General features: G+C 38.8%; 1 protein-coding gene across 2 annotated transcripts in view; it reads right to left on the bottom strand.

The window, feature by feature from the left end:
• The window catches only part of LOC139757573 (nephrin-like), a 943,851-nt gene that overhangs the window by 304,126 nt on the left and 617,225 nt on the right, over window positions 1–22,500 (bottom strand). For both annotated transcript variants that reach the window (XM_071678177.1, XM_071678178.1), the window contains exon 6: window positions 21,826–22,260. In XM_071678177.1, the coding sequence (XP_071534278.1) occupies window positions 21,826–22,260 (435 nt within the window). The remainder of the gene's footprint in view (window positions 1–21,825; window positions 22,261–22,500) is intronic.

Genomic DNA, 22,500 nt, shown 5'->3' with positions numbered 1-22,500 from the left:
GCTTGAGTTCCGTTATGGGCATGTTTGCAAAAAAGGGCTTTTTTCGCTCACCGTTTACATCCAAAATGTGAATTGCCTTGCCAGAGGAAATGGTTATTAGACGTTCCAAGGATTTCACGTGTGTGAGTGGTATATCCACCGTGAATCTAAACTTTTTGAGGTTTTCCAAGTATTTGCGGACTGTTATTGACGTGGTGACTTAATCTTAATTTGCCAGCACTGATTACTGCTTAGCTCACAACCAGTACTGAAGATGGACAAGTTTAGGTGTTGTGGTGTGGGAAAGTATGAAACCGTCTTTAATCTTTACATCAGTATTAAACCAAGCCTCCTGATGTTCAAGCATTCATACATGAGTTCTTCCTAAGGAAACGTTGCGTCAGTGTCTGATGCTTACAATGGTAAGCAAGGGGGATGTGCTTGAAAACCATGTGTGCACAAAACTTACATGAATTTGTTTTTCCGTGTTATGAAAGTAGATCATACTAAAGTGATTTTCTTCATTCGAAGACAACCAAGTGAATAAAGAGACCTGTAGTTATTCAATCAACAATAAGACAATCTAAGATACGTGCTCTTTTTATTGAGATTTCACTGATTTTCTACTACATTTCCTTTCTTTCCTGTTGTGAGGATATTTGATCTCATGATTCATTACCTTCTCATGTGTTGAAAAAGGTTTAACCTTATTCATGATATCAAAAAAGAACAAAACTTATACATAGAAATTATATATATATATATATATAATTTTATAATATTATTTTCCAAAAGAAGGAACAGAGGGAGCCAGGTGAGGATGTTCCAAAAAAGGCCCAGTCCTCTGTTCCTAACGCTACCTCGCTAATGCGGGAAATGGCGAATAGTTTAAAAGAAAAGAAAAGATTTATATATATATATATATATATATATATTTTTTTTTTTTTTTTTTTTGCTTTGTCGCTGTCTCCCGCGTTTGCTAGGTAGCGCATGGAAACAGACGAAAGAAATGGCCCAACCCACCCCCATACACATGTATATACATACGTCCACACACGCAAATATACATACCTACACAGCTTTCCATGGTTTACCCCAGACGCTTCACATGCCTTGATTCAATCCACTGACAGCACGTCAACCTCGGTATACCACATCGCTCCAATTCACTCTATTCCTTGCCCTCCTTTCACCCTCCTGCATGTTCAGGCCCCGATCACACAAAATCTTTTTCACTCCATCTTTCCACCTCCAATTTGGTCTCCCTCTTCTCCTCGTTCCCTCCACCTCCGACACATATATCCTCTTGGTCAATCTTTCCTCACTCATTCTCTCCATGTGCCCAAACCATTTCAAAACACCCTCTTCTGCTCTCTCAACCACGCTCTTTTTATTTCCACACATCTCTCTTACCCTTACGTTACTTACTCGATCAAACCACCTCACACCACACATTGTCCTCAAACATCTCATTTCCAGCACATACATCCTCCTGCGCACAACTCTATCCATAGCCCACGCCTCGCAACAATACAACATTGTTGGAACCACTATTCCTTCAAACATACCCATTTTTCCTTTCCGAGATAATGTTCTCGACTTCCACACATTCTTCAAGGCTCCCATATATATATATATATATATATATATATATATGTATATATATATATATATATATATATATATATATATATATATATATATATATATATATATATATATATAAATATTTTTTTTTTCCAAAAGATGGAACAGAGAAGGAGGCCAGGTGAGGATATTCCCTCAAAGGCCCAGTCCTCTGTTCTTAACGCTACCTCGCTATAGCGGGAAATGGCGAATACTATGAAAGAAAGAGAAAGATATATATATATATATATATATATATATATATATATATATATATATATATATATATATATATATATATATGTATATATATATATATATATATATATATATATATATATATATATATATATATATATATATATATATATATATATATATATATATATATATATATATATATATATATATATATATATATATATATATATATATATATATATATACATGTGTATATATATATATATATATATATATATATATATATATATATATATATATATATATATATATATATATATATATATATATATATATATATATATATATATATATATATTCATATCTATATTTATTTTGCTTTGTCGCTGCGAGGTAGCGCAAGGAAAAAGACGAAAGAATGGACCAACCCGCCCACATACACATGTATATACATGCACGTCCACACACGCAAATATACATACCTATACATCTCAATGTACACATATATATACACAGACAGACATATACATATATACACATGTACATAATTCTTACTGTCTGACTTTATTTGTTCCCATCGCCACCTCGCCACACATGGAATAACAACACCCTCCACCCTCATGTGTGCGAGGTGGCGCTAGGAAAAGACACCAAAGGCCCCATTCGTTCATACTCAGTCTCTAGCTGTCATGTAATAATGCACCGAAACCACAGCTCTCTTTCCACATCCAGGCCCAACACATTTTCCATGGTTTACCCAAGAAGCTTCACATGCCCTGGTTCAATCCATTGACAGCACGTTGACCCCGGCATACCACATCGTTCCAATACACTCTATTCCTTGCATGCCTTTCACCCTCCTGTATGTTCAGGCCCCGATCACTCAAAATCTTTTTCACTCCATCTTTCCACCTCCAATTTGGTCTCCCACTTCTCCTCGTTCCCTCCACCTCTGACACATATATCATCTTGGTCAATCTTTCCTCACTCATTCTCTCCATGTGACCAAACCATTTCAAAACACCCTCTTCTGCTCTCTCAACCACACTCTTTTTATTTCCACACATCTCTCTTACCCTTACATTACTTACTCGATCAAACCACCTCACACCACATATTGCCCTCAAACATCTCATTTCCAGCACATCCACCCTCCTGCACAAAACTCTATCCGTAGCTCACGCCTCGCAACCATACAACATTGTTGAAACCACTATTCCTTCAAACATACCCATTTTTGCTTTCCGAGATAATGTTTTCGACTTCCAAACATTCTTCAAGGCTCCCAGAATTTTCACCCCCTCCCCCACCCTATGATTCACTTCGCTTCCATGGTTCCACCCGCTGCCAGATTCACTCCCAGATATCTAAAACACTTTACTTCCTCCAGTTTTTCTCCATTCAAACGTACCTCCCAATTGACTTGGCCCTCAACCCTACTGTACCTAATAACCTTCCTCTTATTCACATTTACTCTTAACTTTCTTCTTTCACACACTTTACCAAACTCAGTCACCAGCTTCTACAGTTTCTTACATGAATCAGCCACCAGCGCTTTATCATCAGCGAACAACAACTGACTCACTTCCCAAGCTCTCTTATCCACAACAGACTGCATACTTGCCCCACTTTCCAAAACTCTTGCATTCACCTCCCTAACAACCCCATCCATAAACAAATTAAACAACCATGGAGACATCACACACCCCTGCCGCAAACCTACAATTACTGAGAATCAATCACTTTCCTCTCTTCCTACACGTGCACATGCCTTACATCCTCGATAAAAGCTTTTCACTGCTTCTAACAACTTGTCTCCCACACCATATATTCTTAAAACCTTCCACAGAGCATCTCTACCAACTCTATCATATACCTTCTCCAGATCAATAAATGCTACATACAAATCCATTTGTTTTTCTAAATATTTCTCACATACATTCTTCAAAGCAAAGACCTGATCCACACATCCTCTACCACTTCTGAAACCACACTGCTATTCCCCAATCTGATGCACTGTACATGCCTTCACCCTCTCAATCAATACCCTCCCATATAATTTACCAGGAATACTCAACAAATTTATTCCTCTGTAATTTGAGCACTCAATCTTATCCCTTTTGCCTTTGTACAATGGCATTATGCAAGCAGCCCGCCAATCTTCAGGCACCTTAACATGCATCATACATACATTAAATAACCTTACCAACCAGTCAACAATACAGTCACCCCCTTTTTTAATAAATTCCACTGCAATACCATCCAAACCTGCTGCCTTGCCGGCTTTCATCTTCCGTAAAGCTTATACTACCTCTTGTCTATTTACCAAATCATTTTCCCTAAAACTCTCACTTTGCACACCACCTCGACCAGAACACCCTATATCTGCCACTCTATCATCAAACACATTCAACAAACCTTCAAAATACTCACTCCATCTCCTTCTCACATCACCATTACTTATCACCTCCCCATTAGCCCCCTTCACTGAAGTTCCCATTTGCTCCCTTGTCTTACGCACTTTATTTACCTCCTTCCAAAACATCTTTTTATTCTCCCTGAAATTTAATGATACTCTCTCACCCCAACTCTCATTTGCCCTCTTTTTCACCTTTTGCATCTTTCTCTTGACCTCCTGCCTCTTTCTTTTATACATCTCCCATTCATTTGCATTTTTTCCCTGAAAAATCGTCCAAATGCCTCTCTCTTCTCTTTCACTAATAATCTTACTTATATATATATATATATGTTAATATATATATATATATATATATATATATATATATATATATATATATATATATATATATATATATATATATATATATATATATATATATATATATATATTATTTTTTTTTTATTATACTTTGTCGCTGTCTCCCGCAAGGAAACAGACGAAAGAAATGGCCCAACCCCCCCCCATACACATGTATATACATACGTCCACACACGCAAATATACATACCTACACAGCTTTCCATGGTTTACCCCAGACGCTTCACATGCCTTGATTCAATCCACTGACAGCACGTCAACCCCGGTATACCACATCGCTCCAATTCACTCTATTCCTTGCCCTCCTTTCACCCTCCTGCATGTTCAGGCCCCGATCACACAAAATCTTTTTCACTCCATCTTTCCACCTCCAATTTGGTCTCCCTCTTCTCCTCGTTCCCTCCACCTCTGACACATATATCCTCTTGGTCAATCTTTCCTCACTCATTCTCTCCATGTGCCCAAACCATTTCAAAACACCCTCTTCTGCTCTCTCAACCACGCTCTTTTTATTTCCACACATCTCTCTTACCCTTACGTTACTCACTCGATCAAACCACCTCACACTACACATTGTCCTCAAACATCTCATTTCCAGCACATCCATCCTCCTGCGGACAACTCTATCCATAGCCCACGCCTCGCAACCATACAACATTGTTGGAACCACTATTCCTTCAAACATACCCATTTTTGCTTTCCGAGATAATGTTCTCGACTTCCACACATTCTTCAAGGCCCCCAGAATTTTCGCCCACTCCCCCACCCTATGATCCACTTCCGCTTCCATGGCTCCATCCGCTGCCAGATCCACTCCCAGATATCTAAAACACTTCACTTCCTCCAGTTTTTCTCCATTCAAACTCACCTCCCAATTGACTTGACCCTCAACCCGACTGTACCTAATAACCTTGCTCTTATTCACATTTACTTTTAACTTTCTTCTTCCACACACTTTACCAAACTCAGTCACCAGCTTCTGCAGTTTCTCACATGAATCAGCCACCAGCGCTGTATCATCAGCGAACAACAACTGACTCACTTCCCAAGCTCTCTCATCCCCAACAGACTTCATTCTTGCCCGTCTTGCATTTACCTCCCTAACAACCCCATCCATAAACAAATTAAACAACCATAGAGACATCACACACCCCTGCCGCAGACCTACATTCACTGAGAACCAATCACTTTCCTCTCTTCCTACACGTACACATGCCTTACATCCTCGATAAAAACTTTTCACTGCCTCTAACAACTTTCCTCCCACACCATATATTCTTAATACCTTCCACAGAGCATCTCTATCAACTCCATGGTTGTTTAATTTGTTGATGGATGGAGTTGTTAGGTAGGTGAATGCAAGAGTTTTGGAAAGAGGGCCAAATATGCAGTCTGTTGGGGATGAGAGAGCTGGGGAAGTGAGTCAGTTATTGTTCGCTGATGATACAGCGCTGCTGGCTGATTCATGTGAGAAACTGCAGAAGCTGGTGACTGAGTTTGGTAAAGTGTGTGAAAGAAGAAAGTTAAGAGTAAATGTGAATAAGAGCAAGGTTATTAGGTACAGTAGGGTTGAGGGTCAAGTCAACTGGGAGGTAAGTTTGAATGGAGAAAAACTAGAAGTAAAGGGTTTTAGATATCTGGGAGTGGATCTGGCAGCGGATGGAGCCATCGAAGCGGATGTGAATAATGGGGTGGGGGAGGGGTCGAAAATCCTGGGAGCCTTAAAGTATGTCTTGAGGTCGAGAACATTATCTCCGAAAACAAAAATGGCTATGTTTGAAGGAATTGTGTCGTGGGCTATGGATAGAGTTGTGCACAGGAGGGTGGATGTGCTGGAAATGAGATGTTTGAGGACATTGTGTGGTGTGAGATGCTTTGATCGAGTAAGTAATAATAGGGTAAGAGAGACGTGGGGAAATAAAAAGAGAGTGGTTGAGAGAGCAGAAGAGAGTGTTTTGAAAGGGTTTGGGCACATGGAGAGAATGAGTGAGGAAAGATTGACCAAGAGGGTATATATGTCGGAGGTGGAGGGAACGAGGAGAAGTGGGAGACCAAATTGGAGGCGGAAAGATGGAGTGAAAAAGATTTTGAGTGATCGGGGCCTGAACATTCAGGAGGGTGAAAGGTGGGCAAGGAATAGAGTGAATTGGATCGCTGTGGTATACCGGGGTCGACGTGCTGTCAATGGAGTGAATCAGGGCATATGAGCGTCTGGGGTAAACCATGGAAAGTTCTGTGTGGCCTGGATGTGGAAAGGGAGCTGTGGTTTCGGTGCATTATTGCATGACAGCTAGAGACTGAGTGTGAACGAATGGGGCCTTTGTTGTCTTTTCCTTGCGCTACCTCGCACACATGACGGGGAAGGGGGATGGTATTCCATTTGTGGCGAGGTGGCGATGGGAATGAATAAAGGTAGACAGTGTTAATTGTGTGCATGTGTATATATGTATGTGTCTGTGTGTGTATATATATGTGTACATTTAGATGTATGGGTATATATATTTGCGTGTGTGGACGTGTATGTATATACATGTGTATGGGGGTGGGTTTGGCCATTTCTTTCGTCTGTTTCCTTGCGCTAATTTGCAAACGCGGGAGACAGCGACAAAGCAAAATAAATGAATGAATATATAAATATACATATATATATATATATATATATATATATATATATATATATATATATATATATATATAAATATATATATATATATATATATATATATATATATATATATATATATATATATATATATATATATATATATACATATATATATATATATATACATATATATATATATATATATATATATATATATATATATATATATATATATATATATATATATATATATATATATATATATATATATATATATATATATATATATATATATATATATATATATATTTATATATATATATATATATATGTATATACATATATATATATATATATATATATATATATATATATATATATATATATATATATATATATATATATATATATATATATATATATATATATATATATATATATATATATATATATATATGTATATATATATATATATGTATATATATATATATATATATATATATATATATATATATATATATATATATATATATATATATATATATCTTTTCTTTCTTTCTTTCAAACTATTCGCCATTTCCCGCATTAGCGAGGTAGCGTTAAGAACAGAGGACTGGGCCTTTGAGGGAATACCCTCACCTGGCCCAATTCTCTGTTCCTTCTTTTGGAAAATTAAAAAAAAACCGAGAGGGGAGGATTTCCAGCCCCCCGCTCCCTCCCCTTTTAGTCGCCTTCTACGACACGCAGGGAATACGTGGGAAGTACTCTTAATCCCCTATCCCCAGGGATAATATATATATATATATATATATATATATATATATATATATATATATATATATATATATATATATATATATATATATATATATATATTATTTTTTTTCATTATACTTTGCCGCTGTCTCCCGCAAGGAAACAGACGAAAGAATGGCCCAAACCTCCCACATACACATGCATAAACATACACGTCCACACACGCACATATACATACCTATACATCTCAACGTATACATGTATATACACACACAGACACATACATATATGTACATGTACATAATTCATACTGTCTGCCCTTATTCATTTCCGTCGCCACTCCGCCACACATGAAATGACAACCCCCTCCTCCCACATGTGCGCGAGGTAGCGCTAGGAAAAGAAAACAAAAACCACATTCGTTCACACTCAGTCACTAGCTGTCATGTATAATGCACCGAAAACAAAGCTCCCTTTCCACATCCAGGCTCCACAAAACTTTCCATTGTTTACCCCAGACGCTTCACATGCCCTAGTTCAATCCATTGATAGCACACCGACCCCAGTATACCATATCGTTCCAATTCACTCAATTCCTTACACGACTTTCACCCTCCTGCATGTTCAGGCCCCGATCACTCAGAAACTTTTTCATTCCATCTTTCCTCCTCCAATTTGGTCTCCCACATCTCTTCGTTCCCTCCACCTCTGACACATATATGCTCCTGGTCAATCTTTTACTCACTCATTCTCTTCATGTGACCAAACAATTTCAAAACACCCTATTCTGCACTCTCTGCCACACTCATTTTATTACCACACATCTCTCTTACCCTTTCATTACTTACTCGATCAAACTACCTCACACCACATATTATCCTCAAACATCTCATTTCAAGCACATCCACCCTCCTCCGCACAACTCTATCTATAGCCCACGCCTCACAACTATATAATATTGCTGGAGCCACTATTCCTTCAAACATACCCATTTTTGCTTTCCAAGATAACGTTCTCGATTTCCACACATTTTTCAACGCTCCCAGAACTTTCGCCCCCTCCTTAACCCTATTGTTCACTTCTGCTTCCATGGTTCCATCCGCTGCCAAATCCACTCCCAGATATCTAAAGCACTTCACTTCCTCCTATTTTTCTCCATTCAAACGTACCTCCCAATTGACTTGTCCCTCAACCCTACTATACCAGATAACCTTGCTCTTATTCACATTTACTCTCAGGTTTCTTCTTTCACACCCCTTACCAAACTCAGTCACCAGCTTCTGCAGTTTTTCACTCGAATCAGCCACCAGCGCTGTATCATCAGCGAACAACAAATGACTCACTTCCAAAGCTCACTCATCCGCAACAGACTGCACACTTGCCCCTCTCTCCAGAACTCTTGCATTCACCTCCCTAGGAATCCCCATCCACAAACAAATTAAACAACTATGAAGACAATACCCATCCCTACCACAAACCAACATTCACTGAGAACCAATCACTTTCCTCTCTTCCTACTCGTGCACATTCCTTATATCCTCGATAAAATCAATTCACTGCTTCTAACAACTTGCATTCCACACCATATATTCTTAATACCTTCCACAGAGCATCTCTATCAACTCTATCATATGCCTTCTCTAGATCCATAAACGCTACAGACAAACCCATTTGCATTTCTAAGTATTTCTCGCATACATTCTTCAAAGCAAACACCTGATCCACACATCCTCTACCACTTCTGAAACCGCACTGCTCTTCCCCAATCTGATGCTCCTTACACTCCTTCACCTGTTCAATCAATCACCTCCCATATAATTGCCCAAGAATACTCAACAAACTTATAACTCTGTAATCTGAGCATTCACTTTAATTCCCTTTGCCTTTGTACAATGGCTCTATGCACGCATTCCACCAATCCTCAGGCACCTCACCATGAGTCATACGTACATCAAATAACCTTACCAACCAGTTAACATTACAGTCACCCCCTTTTATCATAAATTCCACTGCAATACCATCCAAACCCGCTGGCTTGTCGGTTTTCAACTTCCGGAAAGCTTTTGCTACCTCTTTTCTGTTTACCAAATCATTCTCCCTAACCCTCTAACTTTGCTCACTACCTCGACCAAAACACCGTATATCTGCCACTCTATCATCAAACACACAGACACACACAGACACAGACACACACACACACACACACACACACACAAACATATATATGTGTATATATATATATATATATATATATATATATATATATATATATATATATATATATATATATATATATATATATATATGTATATATATATATATATATATATATATATATATATATATATATATATATATATATATTTTTTTTTTTTCAAACTATTCGCCATTTCCCGCGTTAGCGAGGTAGCGTTAAGAACTGAGGTCTGGGCCATTGAGGGAATATCCTCACCTGGCCCCCTTCTCTGTTCCTTCTTTTGGAAAATTAAAAAAAATTTGAGAGGGGAGGATTTCCAGCCCCCCGCTCCCTCCCCTTTTAGTCGCCTTCTACGACACGCAGGGAATACGTGGGAAGTATTCTTTCTCCCCTATCCCCAGGGAATATATATATATATATATATATATATATATATATATATATATATATATATATATATATATATTTTTTTTTTTCTTTTTTTTTTTATACTTTGTCGCTGTCTCCCGCGTTTGCAAGGTAGCGCAAGGAAACAGACGAAAGAAATGGCCCAACCCCCCCCATACACATGTACATACACACGTCCACACACGCAAATATACATACCTACACAGCTTTCCATGGTTTACCCCGGACGCTTCACATGCCTTGATTCAATCCACTGACAGCACGTCAACCCCTGTATACCACATCGCTCCAATTCACTCTATTCCTTGCCCTCCTTTCACCCTCCTGCATGTTCAGGCCCCGATCACACAAAATCCTTTTCACTCTATCTTTCCACCTCCAATTTGGTCTTCCTCTTCTCCTCGTTCCCTCCACCTCCGACACATATATCCTCTTGGTCAATCTTTCCTCACTCATTCTCTCCATGTGCCCAAACCATTTCAAAACACCCTCTTCTGCTCTCTCAACCACGCTCTTTTTATTTCCACACATCTCTCTTACCCTTACGTTACTTACTCGATCAAACCACCTCACACCACACATTGTCCTCAAACATCTCATTTCCAGCACATCCATCCTCCTGCGCACAACTCTATCCATAGCCCACGCCTCGCAACCATACAACATTGTTGGAACTACTATTCCTTCAAACATACCCATTTTTGCTTTCCGGGATAATGTTCTCGACTTCCACACATTTTTCAAGGCTCCCAAAATTTTCGCCCCCTCCCCCACCCTATGATCCACTTCCGCTTCCATGGTTCCATCCGCTGACAGATCCACTCCCAGATATCTAAAACACTTCACTTCCTCCAGTTTTTCACCATTCAAACTCACCTCCCAATTGACTTGACCCTCAACCCTACTGTACCTAATAACCTTGCTCTTATTCACATTTACTCTTAACTTTCTTCTTTCACACACTTTACCAAACTCCGTCACCAGCTTCTGCAGTTTCTCACATGAATCCGCCACCAGCGCTGTATCATCAGCGAACAACAACTGACTCACTTCCCAAGCTCTCTCATCCCCAACAGACTTCATACTTGCCCCTCTTTCCAAGACTCTTGCATTTACCTCCCTAACAACCCCATCCATAAACAAATTAAACAACCATGGAGACATCACACACCCCTGCCGCAAACCTACATTCACTGAGAACCAATCACTTTCCTCTCTTCCTACACGAACATATGCCTTACATCCTCGATAAAAACTTTTCACTGCTTCTAACAACTTGCCTCCCACACCACATATTCTTAATACCTTCCACAGAGCATCTCTATCAACTCTATCATATGCCTTCTCCAGATCCATAAATGCTACATACAAATCCATTTGCTTTTCTAAGTATTTCTCACATACATTCTTCAAAGCAAACACCTGATCCACACATCCTCTACCACTTCTGAAACCACACTGCTCTTCCCCAATCTGATGCTCTGTACATGCCTTCACCCTCTCAATCAATACCCTCCCATATAATTTACCAGGAATACTCAACAAACTTATACCTCTGTAATTTGAGCACTCACTCTTATCCCCTTTGCCTTTGTACAATGGCACTATGCACGCATTCCGCCAATCCTCAGGCACCTCACCATGAGTCATACATACATTAAATAACCTTACCAACCAGTCAACAATATAGTCACCCCCTTTTTTAATAAATTCCACTGCAATACCATCCAAACCTGCTGCCTTGCCGGCTTTCATCTTCCGCAAAGCTTTTACTACCTCTTCTCTGTTTACCAAATCATTTATATATATATATATATATATATATATATATATATATATATATATATATATATATATATATATATATATATATATATATATATATATATATATATATTTTTTTTTTTTTTTTTTTGCTTTGTCGCTGTCTCCCGCGTTTGCGAGGTAGCGCAAGGAAACAGACGAAAGAAATGGCCCAACCCACCCCCATACACATGTATATACATACGTCCACACACGCAAATATACATACCTACACAGCTTTCCATGGTTTACCCCAGACGCTTCACATGCCTTGATTCAATCCACGGACAGCACGTCAATCCCGGTATACCACATCGCTCCAAATCACTCTATTCCTTGCCCTCCTTTCACCCTCCTGCATGTTCAGGCCCCGATCACACAAAATCTTTTTCACTCCTTCTTTCCACCTCCAATTTGGTCTTCCTCTTCTCCTCGTTCCCTCCGTATCCGACACATATATTCTCTTGGTCAATCTTTCCTCACTCATTCTCTCCATGTGCCCGAACCATTTCAAAACACCCTCTTCTATTCTCTCATCCACGCTCTTTTTATTTCCACACATCTCTCTTACCCTTACGTTACTTACTCGATCAAACCACCTCACACCACATATTGTCCTCAAACATCTCATTTCCAGCACATCCATCCTCCTGCGCACAACTCTATCCATAGCCCACGCCTCGCAACCATACAACATTGTTGACACCACTATTCCTTCAAATATACCCATTTTTGCTTTCTGAGATAATGTTCTCGACTTCCACACATTCTTCAAGGCTCCCAGAATTTTCGCCCCCTCCCCCACCCTATGATCCACTTCCGCTTCCATGGTTCCATCCGCTGCCAGATCCACTCCCAGATATCTAAAACACTTCACTTCCTCCAGTTTTTCTCCATTCAAACTCAGCTCCCAATTGACTTGACCCTCAACCCTACTGTACCTAATAACCTTGCTCTTATTCACATTTACTCTTAACTTTCTTCTTTCACACACTTTACCAAACTCAGTCACCAGCTTCTGCAGTTTCTCACATGAATCAGCCACCAGCGCTGTATCATCAGCGAACAACAACTGACTCACTTCCCAAGCTCCCTCATCCCCAACAGACTTCATACTTGCCCCTCTTTCCAAAAGTCTTGCATTCACCTCCCTAACAACCCCATCCATAAACAAATTAAACAACCATGGAGACATCACACACCCCTGCCGCAAACCTACATTCACTGAGAACCAATCACTTTCCTCTCTTCCTACACGTACACATGCCTTACATCCTCGATAAAAACTTTTCACTGCTTCTAACAACTTGCCTCCCACACCATATATTCTTAATACCTTCCACAGAGCATCTCTATCAACTCTATCATATGCCTTCTCCAGATCCATAAATGGTATATACAAATCCATTTGCTTTTCTAAGTATTTCTCACATACATATTTCAAAGCAAACACCTGATCCACACATCCTCTACCACTTCTGAAACCACTCTGCTCTTCCCCAATCTGATGCTCTGTACATGCCTTCACCCTCTCAATCAATATCCTCCCATATAATTTACCAGGAATACTCAACAAACTTATACCTCTGTAATTTGAGCACTCACTCTTATCCCCTTTGCCTTTGTACTATGGCACTATGCACGCATTCCGCCAATCCTCAGGCACCTCTCCATGAGTCATACATACATTAAATATATATATATATATACGCTTATATATATATATATATATATATATATATATATATATATATATATATATATATATATATATATATATATATATATATATATATATATATATATATATATATATATATATATATATATATATATATATATATATATATATATATATATATATATATATATATATATATATATATATATATATATATATATATATATATATATATATATATATATATATATATATATATATATATATATATATATATATATATATATATATATATTCCTTATCCCTGGGGATAGGGGAGAAAGAATACTTCCCACGTATTCTCTGCGTGTCGTAGGAGGCGACTAAAAGGGGAGGGAGCGTGTGGCTGGAAATCCTCCCCTCTCGTTTTTTTTTTTTTTTTTTTTTTTCTTTTTTTTCCAAAAGAAGGAACAGAGAAGGGGGCCAGGTGAGGATATTCCCTCTAAGGCCCAGTCCTCTGTTCTTAACGCTGCCTCGCTAATGCGGGAAATGGCGAATAGTATGAAAGAAAAAAGAAATATATTCCTACGATTCCACGGGGAAAATGAAACACTAAAAGTTCCCAAGTGCACTTTCGTGTAATAATCACATCATCAGGGGAGACACAAAAGAGAAATATAACAGTCAGTTGATATACATCGAAGAGACGAAGCTAGGACGGCATTTGGTAATCATGTGATTTTCCAAAACATACAACGAGCGCTCATAAACTTATCATTTTAGAAATCTTATCAACAATAAAGTTATCTAATTTGTATAGACCATCACTAATATTAAGATTATAATTCTTTGTGTATTTAATAATTGAAGATTCAATGATATTTCTCTTGGTGATAGAGTTAGAGTTAATAACTGAGATGGCGTTACTCCAGTTAATACAACAAATGAAAATGAAAATTTACAAATATTTCTCCCCTTACTTAACAATTTAGTACCTTCCATCAAATTTAATGTAGAAAATGAAAATAATGGTAAGTTAACAAGTTTAGGTTTAGCATATACAGAAAACCCACCAATGTATGCTCATATATCCATCATTACTCATCTCAACATGACAAAATTAAATTATCATCATTTCAATCTATGTTCCTTAGTTCATTACGTATTTGCAGTCCAGAGTTTATTGATGATGAGTTTGAGAAGATATATTCCATTGGATCTTAGTTAAAGTTCCCTAGATCTTTCATTGATAAATCCCTTAAGTTAGCAAAGAAATCATTCTATAGAGTTGAGCCCAAACTTCCCATTGACATCAAGAATCTTTTAGTTCTACCTTTTAATAATAATCTCACCTTGCTTCCCATGTTGCTTAAATCCTTTAATGTAAATGTTGCCTTTAGCAACAATAATACTATAAAGAATATCTTAATCAGGAGTTCACCAGAAAATTCTCTTGGTTGCATCTACAAAGTTCCTTGTGGAAACTGTGATAAATCTTATGTTGGTCAGACTGGTAAGGATCTTTCTGTTAGAATTAAGCAACATAAATATAGTATAAGAACGGGACAAGAATCAAATCCCTTGTTCAATCATGTTAAAAACTATGATTATTGTATTGACTGGAGTAACGCCATCTCAGTTATTAACTCTAACTCTATTACCAAGAGAAATATCATTGAATCTTCAATTATTAAATACCCAAAGAATTATAATCTTAATATTAGTGATGGTCTATACAAATTAGATAACTTTATTGCTGATAAGATTTGTAAAATGATAAGTTTATGAACGCTCGTTGTATGTTTTGGACAATCACATGTTTACCAAATGGCGTCCTAGCTCCGTCTCTTCGATGTATATCAAGTGATTGTTATATTTCTCTCTTGTGTTTCCCCTGATGATATGATTATTACACGAAAGTGCACTTGGGAACTTTTCGTGTTGCATTTTCCCCGTGGACTCATAGGAATATCTTGATCACGCGCAAAATTGTGATCCTTTCCAATACATACATATATATATATATATATATATATATATATATATATATATATATATATATATATATATATATATCTTTTTCTTTCTTTCAAACTATTTGCCATTTCCCGCATTAGCGAGGTAGCGTTAAGAACAGAGGACTGGGCCTTTGAGGGAATACCCTCACCTGGCCCAATTCTCTGTTCCTTCTTTTGGAAAATTAAAAAAAAACGAGAGGGGAGGATTTCCAGCCCCCCGCTCCCTCCCCTTTTAGTCGCCTTCTACGACACGCAGGGAATACGTGGGAAGTATTCTTTCTCCCCTATCCCATATATATATATATATATATATATATATGTATATATATATATATATATATATATATATATATATATATATATATATATATATATATATATATATATATATATCATATTTGATCGTTGTTTCCCGCTTTAGTGTGGTAGCGCCAGGAACAGACGAGGAAAGGCCGCGTCAGCTCACATGTTTTGTATGGATGTCATATTTAATGTAATGGGACCACATTCCCCCATCCACAATCAGGCCTTACAGACCTTTGTATGGTTTACCTTGGACACTTCACATGCCCTTGTTCAGTCCATTGACAGCACGTCGACCCCTGTATACCATATCTTTCTATTTCACCCTATCCCGTGCATACCTTTCATCCTCAATCATATTCAGGCCCCGATACCTGAAAAGTATTTTCAGTCTATTCTTCCATCTCCAACTTGATCTCACCGTTCTCCTTGTTCCCTCCACTTCTAACACGTACATCCTCTCTGTCAACCTTTCCTCATGTCCAATCCATTTCAACACACCCTTTTCTGTTCTCTCACCCATACTTTTTTATTTCCACACATCTTTTATACCCTTTCATTACTCGATCAAACTACCTCGCACCACATACTGTCCTCAAGCATTTAATTTCTATCACACGCAACCTCCTCCGTAGAACCCTATCTATAGTCCATTCCTCGCATCCATATAAACATGAAAGAAAATGATTGATAGACTTTGGGCACTGAGACAATCAAGGAATCGTTAAACCTTTCGCGTGGTAGGAATGTGCTCGAATCCCTCCTGCCCACAGGCAAATCGTCATCATTTATTCCATGTATCCAGTGCATGTTAAGAATATATTGTTGTATAAGATAGTGTTCACACAAAAGAGGTACACGTTTGTTGAGTGGATCTGGTACGTCATATGTGAAAGTGATGATGAAGAGGGTAAAGGCATGTATATAAAATCATCAGACCGGGGAAGAACAAAGTGGGTTCAGGAGAGGTAGATTTAGGTTTTGTCTTAGATCAGTTCATCATTACTCCTAAATGATTGATCGAAAACCTCAAAATCAAGGGAAGAGATCCAGGTGACTTTCACCGAAAGTAATACTGTCACACCAGAAGTTACCAACATCGAGTCGTTCTCATCTCCATTTTTTTCTCTTTACATTTGTAAAAATCTATATGAAAAAGGAGGTACAGGAGAGGTTCTTTTCTCTGGAGAGTTCGGTGGGTTAGTTCCTTAATGCCCAAAATCTCCTGTCTGAGCCATGATTTCACCAGAAGCAAGAAAAATAAGTAGGCTCGTCTTGAAATATTTCTCGAAATTCCTGCCTAACCCTTAAGGTCCTTTCTGCCATTGACGCTTTACACCACCATTTTGAACTACAGCCACTAGCCTGTTGTCAATTTGCCAAGTCCACCATATCACATAAAAGGCAGCCAACAAGGAGAGACTCCTGGGCGTAGGGTGGGGTGATGGTGGTGGTGGTGGTGGTGAAGGTGGGGAGGACGTTTCCAGAAACCTCGGGAATGGTTAACCTCATATATCACGGTAGGATTTTCTCTAGGCCGGGAAGGGACCCTCGTAAGAGCGCATTGTTATGGGATAGATTAGGAGAGCAGGCGTAGCCTTAAAAACATGTGCGACATTGAGCCAGACAGTAACTCAAGGGAAAAAATGATCTCGTTCATGGTTAGGTCGCTCTTACTCTTGCTTAACGAAGCGCATCGGATCATGAAACCACCATTCTCCAGTATCTCATTATGCCTTCACTTCGGCCCGGAATCATGGTATATCTGTTGCTCGGAGAGTGATACACGCTTTTATAAAAAGGAAGTGTGCTCAACTGTCTCCTTCTGCTATCACATATTTTTCATCCTGAACCAGGTGCATCGCCCAAACCTTCCCTACTTTTTTCTCCAATGTGATCAAACTATAGCTAACCCTCCGACTGGTCAAGTAACTTCTTTCGGCACCTTGTTTTCCTCTAATTCTGTTCTGGACATATCTTTTGCACGTCTAGCGCCCCTCCAATATCACACTCTTCTGAATCGATGCCCTCTTATAATCCTCGAGAAAGCTCTTACAAGTGGTCCGGAGGTCATACTTCCTCGGGTCTTAAAGAAGTGTAACTCTTTTGCTCACCTATTTCATTTACGAATGAAAACCCAAAACTACCCCTCCTGAATGCTTATTCGGTGCATCCTGCCCTCAGCTAAGAAAGGAGACAGTTCTAACCCTCCTAACTATTGCTCTAATGGTCTCACTTCTGCTACATCTAAAGTAATTCAGCTTCTAAGCTCTCACTTTCTTGAACAGTTAGAATTCCATTCCCTCTTTTCACAACATCAATACAACTTTCCTACTGCAAAATCCACTGGTGATGTTTTTCTCGTACGAGAATCATCTCCGGTGCTTCTCCCTCAGGGAATTTGGTGAAACTTTTGGCGTAGCCCTCGACATTTCCAGAACATTTGACAAAATGTTGCCTAAGTCTTTGTTATCTCATGTTCCTTACTTTGTCTTTTCTGTTCTTCTCTGTCTTTAAAGTAAAGCCTTCTATCTAATCGTTACTTCATAGTATTCGTTAACCCTTTCTTATCCTGTCAATAATGGTTTCATTTAGGGTTATGTCCAAATGCTCACCTCTCTTTTTTCTCCATAAAAATCTTTTTTCTGCGTCTGACTTCCTGTCAACACTGATTACTTGAAGGAATGATCCGTGACCTGTAGAAAATTAACGAAAAAATCACTATTGGAAACTTAAGACTTATCATTCCAGAAATTTTGAGGCATCAGAGTGTGAAAATGAACGTCCTAGTAGTAATTCTGAGCTTCATCAAATGTCGCACACAAAGAATCCATGACCTTCATCAGGATCTCTAATCCTTAATGTATGGAGATCGTAAGGGTCAAGTAACTGCAATTTGAGAAGCGAAAAGACGCCGTGGATGTCTAACAGAATCTAAATCTTAAGCAATGCAAAGCAGCAGGTTGGAAGGCATTGATGATTTTGAATCGAATTTGAAATGTTGATCAGGTGTCTGGCTGTTTTAGCCAGCTTAACGAATATTATGGTTCATATCAAATTACAGTGGACTTATCCGAACAAAAAGTAACTTTCTTGGGTTGTCTTGTCTCCGTTAACTCTATTTTGGATGACTGTAACATTACCTCAACACCCACCCCGTGTTCCTCTTACTAATCCTATGTCTCTTCCCATAATCTCTTTTCGAACCGTCCGAAAAGCGCTGATCTCCCTTTGCACATGTAATGCTTATGGATCCAGTGGCATTCATCCCTGGTTACTAAATTAGTCTGCCTCCAAACTTGCACCTGCGCTTGCTCGTCCGTTCCTCTTCTGTTTAAAAACAAGAGCTTTCCCGTTTTCTTGGATGCGTGCTTTGGTGCATCCCATCCCTAATTACAATGATCGGTCTAACCAACCCCTCTAACTGTCGTGTTATTACTTTGACATGACTATTTTCAAAGTCTTTCAATTCTTCCTCAACTTCTATATCCTCGGACATCTTGAACCTCAGTCTTCTTTCTGATCATCAGTAAACCTTGCGTAAGGCAAGACCTCTGGTGATATTCTATCCTGTCTTACTAATGTCTAGTCATTATCCCTGAAAGATTGTGAGGAATCCTACGTGGTTACTCTTGATATATCCAAAAATTTTGACACGGTATGGCAGCCAAGTCCCATCTTTAAAAGTTCCTCTCTTTTGGCTTTCCTCCCTTCTTTTCCTCCTTCATATCTACCCTCCTCTCCTGCCGATCTATCTCCGTATTCATTGATGGATCAGCCTCTCATACCGTCTCCACTTACAGTGGTGTCCCTCAAGGTTTTATTCATTCTCATACACTTCTCCCTTTTATCAACGATTTCCTTTCTTCAACAAATAACGAAAGACACTCATATGCTGACGAGTAAATACATCCTTCAAATCTATCCCTTCTTCTCTCTCCGCATCTCGCCTCGGCGCAACTTCGACAGTAAAGACAGACTTGGACAGGATATCTCAGCGTTGAATGCCTCCAAGACCCAGTTTCTACTCATCTCTCTATCGAAAACTACTCATCTCTCCTCTCTCATTTAATGGATCTGTAATTCCACCTCTTGACTCACTGAACATACTAGGCAACACTAACATAAACACTATATCGGAAACCTCACTTTAAGGGAATAGCTAAGTCTGCCTTTAAGAAATTGGGAGTCCTGTTTAGATTGAAATTTTTCTTCTTCCGAACAATTGCTCCATTTACACTGAGGACCGATCAGTCATTGTATGGACTACTGCACTCACATTTAGGATAGTTCTATCTCTACATCCTTTATTGACAGTTCAGTCGATTGCGGTCCGACCTGTCATTTCTCCTGACCTAAATGCTCTACGTCAAAATATTAATTGACTTTTCTTTTTCTATAGGTACTTCCTTGGTTTTTGCTTACGAGATCTGGCTGCTTGTGTGCCCCCATCATTAGCTAGACCATGCAATTCTCAGAAAGCTGTCGAGTCAAAAGATGATTACTGTGTGGCTGTTGGCAACTCAAGGGTAAGCTGCTTTGATAACTGTTTCTCTTCTTACGCCTCGAAACTTTGGAACTCTCAGCACTTTTATGTCTTTCCCAAAAACTATGATCTGGCAATAGAAAAAAAAAAGATTCACTTCCTCCGAAATTCATACATTTCTTTGTCTCTTCCCTCTTCATTTCACTAACCTCTTTATATTTCAAACAAGGCCTAGCCTTGATGATTGGAGCCTACAACGTAAAAAATATAAAAAAAATGGAGGTGATTTTTCTTTCCCCAAGAGTAGGTAAAAAAAAAGTCATAATGAGAAAAACGAATAAGTCCCTCGAAAATAACGGAGAAATAACTGGTAGAAAATTTTTACCACTGTGATGTACAAAAAATTTCGTAGAGAAAAGAAACAATATTGTATTATAAAGAAAAAAACAAAAATATTAATATGAACCAGAACTTTCGTTATCACTCTTATGCCTAAACGGGTTTTAGGAAAGTAATGTTACTCTTTGCAAGTTTGCGAAACGTAACTGAATTTGCTGTTTAGATGAACATTGGATTCAAGCCAATGTTCTGACAAATATCAAGAGCATGTTCGGCACCTTGACATCTTAAGTGAACACAGGGTGAAAATTTGTCCGGATTTTAATCGGTAGAACTAAACAGACACGTGCATGCACAGATACTGTTAATAAGGTCATAACAACACTTAACAGGATCATGGGAACAGGTAGGGTGTGTGTGATAGCATAGAGTTACTGCTAGATGAAACATTTGATATGACTAGAAGAAAGAAATCTTTATCGAACAAAATATGTAGTTGTAAGCAACATTAAAATGCATATACCATAGAAACATTAATCAAAGAAACTTAATGTTTTATATCATAAAGCTCCTTCAGTCATATACAAGTATGAGGTTTAGATGGGGGAAATTACAGAAGAGGTAGGGAAACTTAAGCAGAGACTAGAGAACTATAGCTGGCCTTACAGTGCACGGTGAGCGTGACGTTGGTGATAAGTGGTCGCTCCAGCAGCTGGCTGGTGACCCGACACTCGTACACCGCCCCGTCTTCCTCCCGCGTCGCCGTCACCAGCTGCGCTACGCTGACACCTTCCTCCTTAACATTGTTGCCGTGCGCGTCGGCGGTCGGGATGCTCAGGAAGGCGGCTGGGATGCTTAGGGAGGCGGCTGGGATGCTCAGGGAGGCGGCTGGGATACTTAGAGAGGCGGCTGGGATGCTTAGGGAGACTCCCACCGTGTCTTTCATCATGGACGTGGGATTAAGAGGCCGCCCATGCCTGTACCAGGTGACCCAGGGGCGTGGGTTACCGCCCATTACCCGGCACATCAGAAGGCGACGTTCACCTTCACTCAGCGCTTCACCTGTCACGTACCCACTGATGACCGGGGTGTTCGGCGCATCTGCCAGAGGACCAGAGCGCCGTATCTTTAGCACACTATGTGTGTTCGACATCTAGCCACATCACACACAACAGGGGATGTAAAACACAGTAGACAAAGTAAAACCAAAAGCATTTCTCGGTGCTAAAAGAGCAAAAGAAATTCTTTTGCAGAATTCACCATTTTTTTCAGGTAAATCCCTTGTCTTTCATTGATAACCAATATCTGCTACTGTAACACGCATGCATTACGTAAATATAA

The sequence above is a fragment of the Panulirus ornatus genome, chromosome 27 (assembly GCF_036320965.1).
Source record: "Panulirus ornatus isolate Po-2019 chromosome 27, ASM3632096v1, whole genome shotgun sequence".
Taxonomy (NCBI): Eukaryota; Metazoa; Arthropoda; class Malacostraca; order Decapoda; family Palinuridae; genus Panulirus; species Panulirus ornatus.
This window is presented reverse-complemented; position numbering and strand designations above follow the sequence as displayed.